The sequence below is a fragment of the Sinocyclocheilus grahami genome, unplaced genomic scaffold (genome assembly GCF_001515645.1).
Source record: "Sinocyclocheilus grahami isolate Dianchi unplaced genomic scaffold, SAMN03320097.WGS_v1.1 scaffold74.1, whole genome shotgun sequence".
In the NCBI taxonomy this organism is placed as follows: domain Eukaryota; kingdom Metazoa; phylum Chordata; class Actinopteri; order Cypriniformes; family Cyprinidae; genus Sinocyclocheilus; species Sinocyclocheilus grahami.
The window spans coordinates 2385301-2399981 of NW_015505253.1; the positions used below are offsets into that span (position 1 = coordinate 2385301).

Sequence of the window (14681 nt, forward strand, 5' to 3'; positions counted from 1 at the left end):
AAAATGCACCGAAACTCAGCGAATATTTCCCTTACAGACATTATGAATATATCTATAGAAAGCTTTAAATGACTACAAAACGAAATAATTCAAATCCAAAACAAAAACTCATTATGTAATCCGTAAAGATGCATTTCTTTCTAAAGGCGCGTCCAATGATGAGATGGCGAGTCAGGATCATCAACTTCATTGCGACACCGACTCATAAAGCACTAGTTTATTAATAAATAATTCAAATATCTCCTTACTATTTTCCCCAACATAGTCATGGCCATTTTTGCGGCCAGGTTTAGCCTATTTAGCGCGCTCACACGTTGCTGTGCGCCATGGTCACGAAAACTCATCATTTGCATGTGTTTTTAAGCATTGTGGTTTAAAAACAAGTGATTTAAGCCATTGAAACGCAAATAACATGCGCAAGCTGTCTGTTTCTGAGCGTGATTTCTGCAATTGGGTCGGATCGAGGTTGGGTCATATTCACACCTTAAACGAACCGTACCAGAGTTCGTTTGGAAGCGGTTCGTTTTTTAATTGCAACTAAATTCTATTCTTTTGAACTTTCAATTCAAAATCATTTATCAGTTTCAACAAAAATAGTAAGCAGAATGATCAGAACTGTTTCTTGAGCAGCAAATCATATTAATGGTTTCTGAAGGATCATGCGACACTGAAGACTGGAGTAATGATGCTAAAGATTCAGCTTTGCATCACTGGAATAAATGACATTTTAAGATATATTCACATTTGAAATTGTAGCAATATTTCACAATATTACTGTTTTTACTGTAGTTTTTATCAAATAAATGCAGCATTTAAAAGACTTCCTTCAAAAACATTTCAAAATCTTACCAAAAATCTTTTAGAAGCCAAAGTAAACGGGGTTGCACAGATGTGGTGACATTAACAGAAGAATTCAATAAAAATTGGTGCGTGTATTGTTCGGTTATTATCCTACAGAAAGTAATTGAGCTAACCTTTAGTTTGCAAAAAAAAACAAAAAACTTAAATTTACAGTAATGCACATTTGCATCTGAAAAAAAATGTTTTTCAAAAACATTTCAAAATCTTACCAAAAATCTTTTAGAAGCCAAAGTAAACGGGGTTGCACAGATGTGGTGACATTAACAGAAGAATTCAATAAAAATTGGTGCGTGTATTGTTCGGTTATTATCCTACAGAAAGTAATTGAGCTAACCTTTAGTTTGCAAAAAAAAAACAACTTAAATTTACAGTAATGCACATTTGCATCTGAAAAAAAATGTTAAACTTTTTTTTTCAATGTATAGCCACACAATTTTCTATGTTAACCGATATTGTGAATGATTTATTGGTGCATGTTACTTCAAATTCAGGAAACATGTGTTCGTAATCTGTTATGCGCTCTTCCTCTGAAACTACTTTCCTTTTTTGCCGAGTACAATGGCTTGCAATTGTCAGTTCACTTTAAGCATGTTCACTGGGACGAGCACTAGTGCAATGCTCTAGTCGAGCGTTCATATGTTTCTGTCCTTACAGACGAACGCATACGTGACAAAGACCCCCAGACGTGTCAGATCGACGAAAAAAAGAAACTCTAAATATACTTTATCGTAGGCTGCGCCTATAAATACACATCACGTTGAGAGCCTTCCCTCTGAATAATGCACGCTTTAAAGTGAGTCCTACTGCTCTCATTTGAATGATAGATGTTAAATTTCGTGCACGTCCAAAATAGATTTCTGAAACGGAGCCGGTGGATGGAGGAGGGTTTACTCCTTCAGAAATCATTTCCAAAAGAGCGGGCGAGTCCTTTCTTACTCACTCCATCTCGCTCGCCCGCTCTGTGATCTGCGCTATATTTAGCTCGCAGAAGTCTATTTTTGTCCTCACGTGCCAGACAGACTCCCCTCACGCACTCGGTGCTCTCGTGCAAATTCTCCCCCGTTCTTTCTTCCTTCCTCTCTCCCTCCGCGCCTCGCTTTCTCCCTCTATTTTTCAGCTTCTAATTTGCTCCATCTCTCTCTGATCCGAGCGTTTTGCCTCTCGCTTTTCATATTCTATCAGCCTCTCTCTCTCTCTCTCTCTCTCTCTCCGTGCCCTTAAAATATGGAACTGTGCCTTGATTGGTCCTTCGTTTGTGGGCGTGGTCTTCAGGGCGGTGAGGTAGTGGGTGTGGTCCAGTTCCTGTCATCATGGAGACGGGTCTGTCCTTGGTCGTCAGAATAAATGATCTCCTCCAGCGTCACGTAGGTCCCTGTCAGGAAGCCGATGAAGCCGAGGGCAGCGATGGAGAGGTCTTTGAGGAGCAGGAGAGGAGGAGGTTGACTGGGAAATGCCACCAGCTCCACCAGCGGCGGGAAGACAAGCGCCAGCGCCGAGCTGCTAACCGCACCGACCAATGAGATCACCAGATCTAACCGCGGTATCAAGACTGCTGTTATGCCTAAGAAAGAGAGAGATGGAGACAGAAAGGAAGTGAGAAATTAGATTTTTGCAACAAAAAAACGAGTGCTGAAACTCAACGCCACGATTCTGACAGGCCTGAGTGGTTTGCCAAGGTGTTGCTAGGGTGTTTCTGCTGGTTGCTATGGCACTGTATGTAGTTGCAAGGGTGTTCTGCAGTTTTGTTATTGTTAACTATTTTTGTTTTTTAGATGAAAAACTTATTCAATATGTTGCCTTGGAAAGTAATTGAAATAAGAACTAAAATTACTCAAAAAAAAAATAATAATAATAATAATTTTTAATAAGGGGTTCTGAGTGGACTGTTCGCTAGAATATGTGTTGGCAGTGGCGTAGCGCAAATCCGTGGGGGCCGTTGCGATATTGGAAATATTTCTGTTTCAAACCATGAAGACAAGCCAATGGATATTATACAAGCATTTATGCCGGTGAAAAACTTTCACCAGTGAAAGTAAAAACTGATGGCGCTTTCGGCAACGACGCATATTAGTTGTGGCTAGAAGGGATACAGCTAAAACCGGAAGCTAACAATAAATACAATTTTCTACCTATTAGATTGTGTTTTATTAACGTCTACACCTACCCCTTACAATAATGCAAAAACACAGTGTGACAAAAATTACGCTATACTGATGTGCGCATGCCCAGTAGTTTTAGCTGTATCCCTTCTAGCCTTAACCGCACATATTCTCTCAGAGAAGATGAGAGATGAATCTACTTCATATGCTGATGACGGTATATAACGTTTTAATTTAATCCCTGAATATTTCTCTTGTGGCCTGAACATGATCAAAATGAAAAGAAACATATTTTGTGTTACAGGTTGTTTTTGAAAGTCGGTGCTTGAAATAAAGCTGCTCTTAAATTTCATTGACGACTGCAGTGTTAACAATTTTAAATATAGGACTATAATTAATTGTAAGCTATAATAGACCCATTTTAAAAGATTTTTAAAAGACCTCAGTAGTTAAAAGCGCTATATAAATAAAGGTGACTTGACAGCGAGTCAGTTATGCGTTGATGCACTATGGCATTGCAAAGGAAATTAATTGTAATATTAATTGAATAAAAAATGATTTTGACAATATCTCTGGCTATCGTCAATACATGATCGTCATCTTTTGACGCAGCCTTATCACGCATATATAAAGTTTTATGGTATGTGTGCACACCAAAAGCGAATGTTGTTATTCGCGCAAGTAGATTACATGCAAAGACGCAAATTTGTGGCAGGCTATGTGATTGCTGCACACACGCAATATATACACGTCTCAATATACGTACATATATATACGTTGAAAAATTTCAAACGAAGCTTCGTTACGTCACACGGTCGTTCGTTACGTTTCAAAACGTTTCGAAACTCCGATGGTTCACCACTAAGGGGGTGTTGATCTCAAAGTGAACCCATGAACCACTTCTGGTTGCCCAGTTAATCATGTGACATGAAATAAAGAATAATAAAGAAAAAAAATAATAATACAGATTTCAGGGCCAGATGTTGTGGGTTAAACAAAAGATAAGTTCCCTTTAACACGGATGTCTATATAATTTAAAAAATGTGAAAAAACATTCAGTACTTTCAACCTACAAATCACATACCTTAAAAATAACAAAATGAGCTTACGATAGAATTAAATCCACCTCCTTCTCCGAGGAACAAAACTCATCTCCAATCACCTGTGAGCAGAATAGGGTTGGACAGATGGAAAAGGAGAAAAACACAAGAGATTCAAAGGGGAGCTGTAACATAGCCACATATTTATAGCCTACTAAAATATTGGCTATTCGAACCAAATATACTCTTAGTATTAGTATAGGCTTGCTTGTTTTTTTCATAAATCAATTAATTAATTAAATAATTAATTTACTTCATTGCGTGTTAAAGGTTTGATTATACTTAAAACACAACACAAGCACTAATATTTAATAGTATTTAAGTATTTATTATTTATTTTAAAAAATTGTATTTCTAAAAAAACATTTACATTTGTTTTGTAAGTTTGGTCTGAGTTCTTGATGCTTTTACAATGTTGTCGTCAGCATGTGCTGTTTCAAGTGCTTCGAAACATGGAATCATTTTTCAAAGCAATTGGTACAATTGATTCAATGCTTCGAAAAGCTTAGTTTCTCCCATCACTAGTACACCATTACAATGCAGTTGCTAATGTGTTGTAGGTGGTTGCTAGGGTGTTGCTGAGGTGTTGTGAGTGGTTGCTAGGGCCAACATTTTGGTCAATTTAGCTTGTTTGCACTACAAGGCATGTTGCATATCCAAGTTTTATATCTATGGTCAACGCTAATTATAATAAAGAAAAAAAGATGCAGATGGAGACGCTATTTCATTTGCAAAAAGCACAAATTTAACTTCACAAACTTCACAATTTAACCGCTGTGGTTTCGAACTGCAATGTGTGTGTGTTTAACTCTTGATTGGTTTTGTGGTTTGTGGACGGGTGTATGCAGAGGATCGTGGCTGAAGGACTAAATCAAAAATCAATATTCATCTTTTCTGCTGCTGTGGAAGACAAAACCCCTTCTCTTTTCGCTGAAAACAAAGGCACAACAATTTATATCCACACACACATACAGCTTTTAGTGGAATGACTGCAAACGTTCCCAGCAGCCTTTTATAAAAAGCACACACACACACACTCAGGCTGTACACATATGTTTAATTCATGAGACTCGAGTGTGAAGTGTCACACACCTGCTCTCTGAGCTACATCTTCTCCCTGTTGCAGACGAAACCAGTAACATGTAACACACACTGGGTTCTCGCTCTCACTCATGCATTCTGAACACTATCTCACAAACACGCATGAACGCTTCAGTTTCTCCTCTCTGTGTGCTACTGCCACCCTCAGGATAGTTTGACAGTTTGGTACATGATATGAGAGATAAACCAACACCAACACATGGACCCATGTTCAAAATAGAAATCTAAAAATGAACAAACAAGAATGCAAATGCAAATAACCAAATATGAATAATAATTAAGGAATGTGATGTTTTATGGGTACTGATGAAGCAAGCATCACTATTGCTACTTCATAGAGAGAGAATATGAAATAGTTTTAGAGACAATCTAAGTCGGCATTATCGAGTTTAAAGATAAATATTAAATAAATAATTTCAATATGATTACAATTTATTTTGTATTTTTATATTATTTTATATATTTATTATTTTATATTTATTATTAATTAATTTTACATTTTAAACTCTATCCATAAATTCTATAATTATTAGAATCATAATATATAAATATATAGTCAGCCTTATTGTTAACTAAAACTTAAATAAAATATTTTTAAAAAATCTTAAATGTATTTAATTTTTTTTATTAAACTTATTTCAGTAATTTTATTGTTAAATTATTCTTATTTTATTTGATTAGTTTTATTCTTATTTTATTTAATACATTTTCTAACTGAACAAATTTGTTTAGTTTGTTATAGTATTAAAAAAATAAAACAAGATAATAATAATAATATTAAATAAATCAATAAAAAATATACAGACACTGAAAACATATTAAAAATGACAAAAATGCACAACAAAATTGCTAAGGAAAATACAAAAATAAAACCAAATTAAAAATATTAATTAAAATATATTATAAGACCATAATAACCATGAAAAGTGCATAAATCTGAGATTACATAGCTTGATCCTTGAGGTGACTTAACCAGCAACCTTTGGGTTACCACTGAGCCTTAACCACTTAACTTCCTAAACAAACACCTCAAAGCCAGAGGCTTCTTGGAGAACGTCTCGGAACGAAGGGCCTCAGCATGCAGGTGCATGATAAGCCCTATCACGGAGCTCTGCGACAGGCCTCAGAGGAGAGCTCCATGATGGGCCTGTCTCCGTAGGGCAGGCAGGTAATAATTCACAGAGCCTCAGGAAAACTGAGATAAATGAGAAGACACTGAATGAGTCCCTCAACTCTGCCCCAGTACTCACACACCATAAAAGACATACACGGCCACAAACACACTATATAAAACACAGCACCCACGCACACACACGTATACCCATACACACAACACGCCCACTAATCCATCACAGCACTCAGAGGGGTGACGGCCTTGGGCCAGGGAAAGAGGGAGGAAGCACGTCAGGTACAAAGAACACAGAGAGAGATAAAAGACAGCATGAACGAGTGACAGAATGAGAACTTCATCTTTTTATCTACCAACACGGGCCACCGCAACCTTCAGAGCTCATTACCCCTTTCAACAGCACTTCCACGGGCCTCTTCTAGAACTTCCTCAGAAGAGCTACATACAACATCAAATGCTCCAACAGACCTACAAGATGCATGTGATATTTAAAGATAAATGTTAGATAATTAAATTAATATTTTTTTATTTTAATCTTTAAACTCTGTATTCACAAATTATATATAATTATTAGAATCATCTCTCTAAAAATATATTTAAAGAAAAACGGGCACCTTTTGACCTATGAACATTTTTGTAGATAAATAACATTAAAAAAAAATTCCATATTTTAATACGAATAAAAAATATTTGACATTTTCTGAATTTAAATATTTTTTTATTTTTTTTATTAATTTTAATTTGATATACAAGTAATATATTTAAATTGTATATCATTTTAATTTAAAATCATTTACAATTAATGAAGTCATTAATTTTTCAGGTGTTTGTGACTGCTGGATAAGATTTTATAGACTGCCTTGAAAAAGAGCAATTTGCTCAAAGCATGAAGGGCTTCAAAATTGCATTTATGCTTATGACTTTTCCCAGCCTTTTAAAAATATAAGCTCTTTTCTTTAAATAATGGTGTCCATGTTTTTTCATGTCGCCATGCTGCAACTTGAAACTTTGAAGAGAGAGACGGAGCAGCCAGTGACCGACAAGTCAAGCCAAAAGAGAGAAAGAAAGTCATGGATGCAATAAAAGAAATCTTATAAGCAGAGAAAGTGATATGTCCAAGGAGACCAGAGAGATGGAGAGAACAAAAGACCGACAAATGAATAGTGAGCAGGGCCACTGGGGAGGGAAGGAAGGAAGGAAGAACGATTGTCTCTACATAGAATGATAGATAGCTACAACATCAATCGCTGGAATGGTAGATTGCTAGAAAGATAGGTTGCTAAAAAATAGCAAAAACAATATCTGGAACAATAGGGGCTTAGAACAAGAGGTAGAATGATAGTCACTATTAATAACAGCTAAAACAATAGCTTTAATAATAGAATAATAGCTGATATGATGTCTAAATCTATAGCTAGAACAATGGATAGAATGATAAAAATAGCTAGAATGACTAAAGAGATAGATGGATAGTGAGCTCAAAGAATAGTTTGAACCATACACTGTAAAAAAAAAATTCTGTAGTTTTTACAAAATAATTTAGGCAGCTGTGGTTGCCAGAATAATTTTGTACAAAATACAGAAAAACTGTAAACACATTTACGGCTAAAAACTGTAAATTGTACAGTATAAAACTGTAATTTACAAACAAGAAAATTTGAATGTAAATCAGTAAATTCAACAATGCACACTGCTATTAAAATCTGTTTTGTACCTTTAACATACTGACAACCACCATAATAGTGCAGGTGGTAAAAGAGAAAGCCACATGAAGAATCAAAGCTCATCACAAGTAGCTTCGCCACAAGCAGAAGTATATACTAATATATAGAAGGTGCACAGAGTAATTCATGCAAACATAAAACACCATCATGGTAACACACATGATACTTAAATAATGCATTAAACATCATGCACAACATAATGCACAGACATAACTAATAACAAAAACTATAAAAAAAAACATGATTATTTAAACAAAATACTTTCAAATGTGGAGTGTCATGCAGGGAATTCTGGGAATATCAGTTTACAGTTTTTGACTAAATTATACATTGATTTGTTATTTTTAGTTCTAAAAACTGTAAAATTAACAGCATTTTACTGTAAAATTACATGAAATATCTGGTTAGATATTTTACAGTTTTGCCCTGTATATAGTACGGGAACTTACCGTTAACCTATTAAGTTTTTTTCCTTAGCGTTTTTACAAACTTTTACAGTTAAAATTACACTTATTTTTTACAGTGTAGGAAAGCTAGATAGATTGCTAGAGTGATAGAATGAACAATGGTTGGACAGAATGGATGGGTGGATAGATGGATGGATGAAGGAATGAACAATGCATGGATGGATGAAGGAATAAAGGATGGACAGAATGGATTAGTGGATGGATGGATGGATGAAGGAATAAAGGATGGACAGAATGGATGAGTGGATGGATGGACAGAATGGATGAGTGGATGGATGAAGGAATGAACAATACATGGATGGATGAAGGAATAAAGGATGGACAGAATGGATGAGAGGATGGATGGATGAAGGAAGGAATGAACAATGCATGGATGGATGAAGGAATAAAGGATGAACAGCATGGATGAGAGGATGGATGGATGAAGGAATGAACAATGCATGGATGGATGAAGGAATAAAGCATGGACAGAATGGATGAGTGGATGGATGAAGGAATGAACAATACATGGATGGATGAAGGAATAAAGGATGGACAGAATGGATGGATGGATGAAGGAATAAAGGATGGACAGAATGGATGAGTGGATGGATGGATGAAGGAATGAACAATTGATGGATGGACAGATGGACGGACTGACAGAATGAAAAATGGATGATGGATTGAATAAACAATGGATGGATAGATGGATGAAGGAGTGAATGACTGATGAATAGATGGATATTAACAATGGATGATGGAATGAACGATGGATGGATGAATGAATGAATGAAAAATGGATGGATGGATAGAATGATGGATGGAATAAACAATGGATTGATAGACTGACAGAATGAACAATGGATGGATGGATGGAATAAATGATGAATGGATAGACTGACAGAATGAACAATAGATGAAGAGATGAACTATGGATGAACAGATGTGAATAGATAAAGATAATGGAATGGGATGGAGAATAGATGGAATGAACGATGGATGGATAACGAATGAATGAACAATGGATGGATAGAATGATGGATGGATGGATAGACTGATAGAATGAACAGTAGATGGATGTATGGATAATGGAATGAACGATGATGAATAGATGGATAGAATGAAAATGGATGAAGGAATGATCGATGAATGGAATAATAAACAGATCAACAGACAGAACAATGAATAGCTAGAATGATAACTTGATGAATGGATAAATAATGAAAATGAAAACTGAAACTATAAAAATGGAAACATTCAAAATATTAATAAATACTATAATAGTATATAAATAACATTAAAATACAGCTGACAGGTAGATCCTGTTTTAAAGAGCAGGTCATATGGGTTTTTGAAAAATATCTCTTTTGCAGTTTATAACGTAACGATCTTTAAATGAAAACAATCTGCAAAGTTGTTAATCAAAAAAGTGCATGATAAATAAAAATATTGTCTCTCAAAAGAGAGAGTCGATTCTGAAACGCCTTAACGAGTCGTCATATTTTCGAATCTTTTGCCTGTTACTGATACACGTCACTGGGTAATAATCCCCGCCTGCCCGCTAGTCTGACCTGCCCACAAACACTTCCGCTAGTTAGTGTGTTTACATCATGTTGAGAAGACACTGTGTTCAAGGATACCACAGAAACACAATTCAAACCTTTTGTTTTGTGCATGTAACCAAGGACTGCTTCTCTAATCTTGGCTTTTATCTTCGTCGGCTTCTAATCTTCTTAATTTGGACTAACAAGCTCTCCGAAGCACAACCTGTAAGTATGATTGATACGTTATGTTTACATTTTCAACTGAGTGTTCAAAATATCAAGTTTTTGTGCTAATATGTGATATACACCTAGTACAGCTTTAGGTTTCCAGGTAAAGCACGATATTACTGTCTTACTGAAGTAGTTCTGATAATTCGCTGTGAACCCATTTCCTAGGAATGTGTCAATTAATGTAGACTGACGTTGTTCGAATTACTTCGTTTAATAATAAAGAATGTAGTGTAGCGCACAGACTTTATAATCATTGTGAAATTGCTTTATTGCATATTGCATAAATATATTTATTTGTTTATTTTGCTGCACCGGCAGTTATAGGGTTAATGAGGGAGATGTTCTGATTAAAAGTTAAGACAGAGCGTCTTTTGTCTGTCATTCTTCAAACATTACAGTAGACATATTTTGGTTTACAAACTGTATTGTTTCCCCAGTTAGTCACATTAGCACTCAACTAACATATCCACCATTATTGTTTTAAGTGTTCACAGTTTAGCAGCTAAACTTTAGCTGTGGGCACGATTCGCTTGCATAAGTGTTTTTGCAATTTCTGTCATTATTATAAGAACGGATTGGAGCACTATATTATTGTTTTATGCAAAGGTGCTTTGTCAATGGTAGCGCTCGCTAACTTGCTGAAGGACTCCTCTCTGTGCCAATCACAGCAGGCTTGGCCAGCTGACCAATCAGAGCAGAGTAGGCTTATGGAAGGGAGGGGTTTGCTCCAAACTAGCTTGGAACGAACCGTTTAGAAATCATTGGCTAATGACTCTAATATTAAACGTATATTCTGAGAAAATTACAACGTTTTCTGACCTTAGATGCATTTAAACCTGTTGTAGGGGACTCCAACACAATTTTAGGACACTTTAAAATGCCATATGACCTGCTCTTTAACAGTTTGCGTCACACAGTCTCGCTCCATTTTTCTCCGTTTCTAAAACAAAAACACACACCATCACTCACTTTTTCATTCACTCTCTGGCGTGTGCACACAATTCCTGCAACATTCTCTCTTCTTCTCTTCCTTCATAGCAAACGCTCTTTCACTCGTACCTGCATGACTGACGGTGTTAAACAAATATTTATATTCATATTTTAGGTCTCAGGGTGGTTCACGGTTCAGTGGCGGACTCAATTTTTCCAAAGATAAAAAACATATATCAAACTAATCCAAAAGCCTTCAGGTTTACAATGGTTCACAGCATCCAGCCATCATTTTGGGAGGGGAACAAACCTCCACTATCTCTCCTCTCATCACCAATGAATACTCAAGGCAGGATTAGGATGAGGAGAAGATAGGAATAGGGGAAAAAATGAGGGAAGCAAGGAACAGAACGAACGGATGGATGGGTGAGTGGAAGAAGTGCAGAGAAAACAGCAAGGAAACAAAGAGGACGATGAATAAGGAGCATAACAAGATGAACTGCCTACATACTAAACTAATGGTGCAGATCTATTTTTTTAAATGGAATTTATTGATTAAAATACCAGAATGCTTGCAATACAACTTTTCTTTTCTTTTGATTCACCATTTTTTGTTTTCACTGAGCTTGAGACAATGCATTCTGGGATTGCTTTCAGCATAAAAAACATGACTATGATGCCTTAAAATGCTGTTTATTGAGGCGGTTCACATTGTTTTGGATGAGAGCATGTGTGTGTGTGTGTATTCACTCACAGGTGAGGCAGACAAGCAGCGCTCGCAGGCTGAGATCAGCCACCCGTCTCCAGCTCTTCCTGACGCGCTCGCACACGGGCGGAACCAGAATCTCCGCCGGCACGAAAAACTGCACCGCAAAACTCACAAACACACCGAATGAGTACAAGACCTTCACCAGCTGATTAGACCTGCAACACACACACACACACACACATGAATGCTGCAGAGAAACGGAGAACAGATCCAGTCAGAAACCACAGAATGTGCAATTAAGGGTTGAAGAACGCCAATGATGCAATGCAGGATTTCAACTCGACTTCAAAGGGAACTCAAAGCAGAGTTTGTTGAAAAAAAAAAACTCGCACTATGCTGTTTCAACACTAGAGATGGGAAAAATGAGAACCAGCTTAGAACTCCATTAAAAAAAACGTAAACATAATGATAGGAACAGAACGAACGGATGGATGGGTGGGTGGAAGAAGTGCAGAGAAAACAGCAAGGAAACAAAGAGGACGATGAATAAGGAGCATAACAAGATGAACTGCCTACATACTAAACTAATGGTGCAGATCTATTTTTTAAATGGAATTTATTGATTAAAATACCAGAATGCTTGCAATACAACTTTTCTTTTCTTTTGATTCACCATTTTTTGTTTTCACTGAGCTTGAGACAATGCATTCTGGGATTGCTTTCAGCATAAAAAACATGACTATGATGCCTTAAAATGCTGTTTATTGAGGCGGTTCACATTGTTTTGGATGAGAGCATGTGTGTGTGTGTGTATTCACTCACAGGTGAGGCAGACAAGCAGCGCTCGCAGGCTGAGATCAGCCACCCGTCTCCAGCTCTTCCTGACGCGCTCGCACACGGGCGGAACCAGAATCTCCGCCGGCACGAAAAACTGCACCGCAAAACTCACAAACACACCGAATGAGTACAAGACCTTCACCAGCTGATTAGACCTGCAACACACACACACACATGAATGCTGCAGAGAAACGGAGAACAGATCCAGTCAGAAACCACAGAATGTGCAATTAAGGGTTGAAGAACGCCAATGATGCAATGCAGGATTTCAACTCGACTTCAAAGGGAACTCAAAGCAGAGTTTGTTGAAAAAAAAAAACTCGCACTATGCTGTTTCAACACTAGAGATGGGAAAAATGAGAACCAGCTTAGAACTCCATTAAAAAAAACGTAAACATAATGATAGCAAATAATAAAAGAATTACGCTAATGTTCAAAAGTTAGGAGTGCATAAAATGTTTTATTGTTCTAAAAGAAGTCTCTTATGCTCACTAAGGTTGAATTTATTTGATTAAAAATAAATTCAAACTAATATCATGAAATATCATTCATTTAAAATAACTTTCTATTTGAGTATATTTTAAAATGTAATTTCTTCCTGTGATCAAAGCTGAATTTTCAGCATCATTACTCCGGTCTTCAGTGTCACATGATCCTTCAGAACTCATTCTAATATGCTGATTTGCTGCTAAAGAAACATTTCTGATTATTATCAATGTTTAAAACAATTGTGCTGCTTCATATTTTTGTGTAAACCGTGATGCATTTCAGGATTCTTCGATGAATAGAAAGTTCAAAAGAACTAAATTTATTTGAAATAAAAAAATCTTTTTAACATTATAAATGTCTTTACTTTACTGATCAATTAAATGCATCCTTACAGAATAAAAGTATACATTTATAAAAAAAAAACATTACCGACCCTGAACATTTGAATGGTAGTGTGTACTGATAATGTAAGTTTCAATTAGATTGCAAAAAAACATATTTTTGAAGTCAAACCGGTCATAAAATTGCAAACATGACGTGATAAATATTTACCTTTCACCTTCTTCTTTAACCGTGGACACACAATGAACCAGACCACCACAGCAGTAAGCAGGGCACAGCCCAATGAGATCAGCAGAGTGCCCCACCATGGCATCCCATTGAATCCCAACACTGTAGAATAAAGAGAAGAAAGAGATGAAAACTTAACGTTTAGTGATAAACAGTGCTATATATTCTATATTTTCATTCTGAAAAGTCTTACATTCCTCCTGAAAAGTTCTTGGTGTTCTCTAAATTAGCATTAGCATAACTTCAAACTTGGCTCAAAATCGAAACTGTGTAAATAAGTCAACTTTAAATACAAGTAATCTATTAAAAATTCTTAATGGAAGAAGAAAAATTGTGGATGAGTGTACAAAACGAGCATTGTCCTGCTTTGCTAAACATGGATAGCATGTTTATCCTCCAGAATTAATTCTGTTGAAAGGCAATGTGTTGACAAAACACTGCAGTGAGATAAGCAAACATTTATACAATTGTCTGTTTAAAAGGAGGTCGAAATGGGAGGCTATCTAGTGAAAGTTTCTTTTTTATCATTAGAAATTATAGCTAAGCTAATTTTCAGTTCCTTTGAAAGAACAGAACCACTAACGGTATCAAACATGGTCATGTGCGTGGCTCAGATAACCAGGAAGAGGGCGGCCCTGTGATCCGCTGATTAATACACAGACTCTGTGTCAACTGCTGGTTCACAGCGGCTTTTTAAAAAATCTTTAGTACATCATGATCCCCTGGATGTTTGCTTATGAGAACAGATTGTTGGACTTGGGCCAAAATTATATTTCTTAACTTTATTATTACATCAACAAACTGTACAGACAGCTACAGTACACATTTTCAAATAGTTATATTCATTAGCAATATGGTGTACTGTGTTTAACCCACCAGCCTTTGTATGTGTTTGTGAATGTGAAAGTAAA

At 36.2% G+C, this 14681-nt stretch overlaps 1 protein-coding gene across 1 annotated transcript in view; it reads right to left on the reverse strand.

Annotated features, from left to right (window-relative positions):
• Positions 1–2079: 2079 nt before the first annotated feature.
• Positions 2080–14681, reverse strand: part of LOC107585784 (proton-coupled amino acid transporter 4-like) — a 27107-nt gene continuing 14505 nt past the window's right edge. The window contains exon 9 of the mRNA XM_016272931.1: positions 2080–2422. Within this exon, the coding sequence (XP_016128417.1) occupies positions 2130–2422 (293 nt within the window). The 3' untranslated portion in view covers positions 2080–2129. The remainder of the gene's footprint in view (positions 2423–14681) is intronic.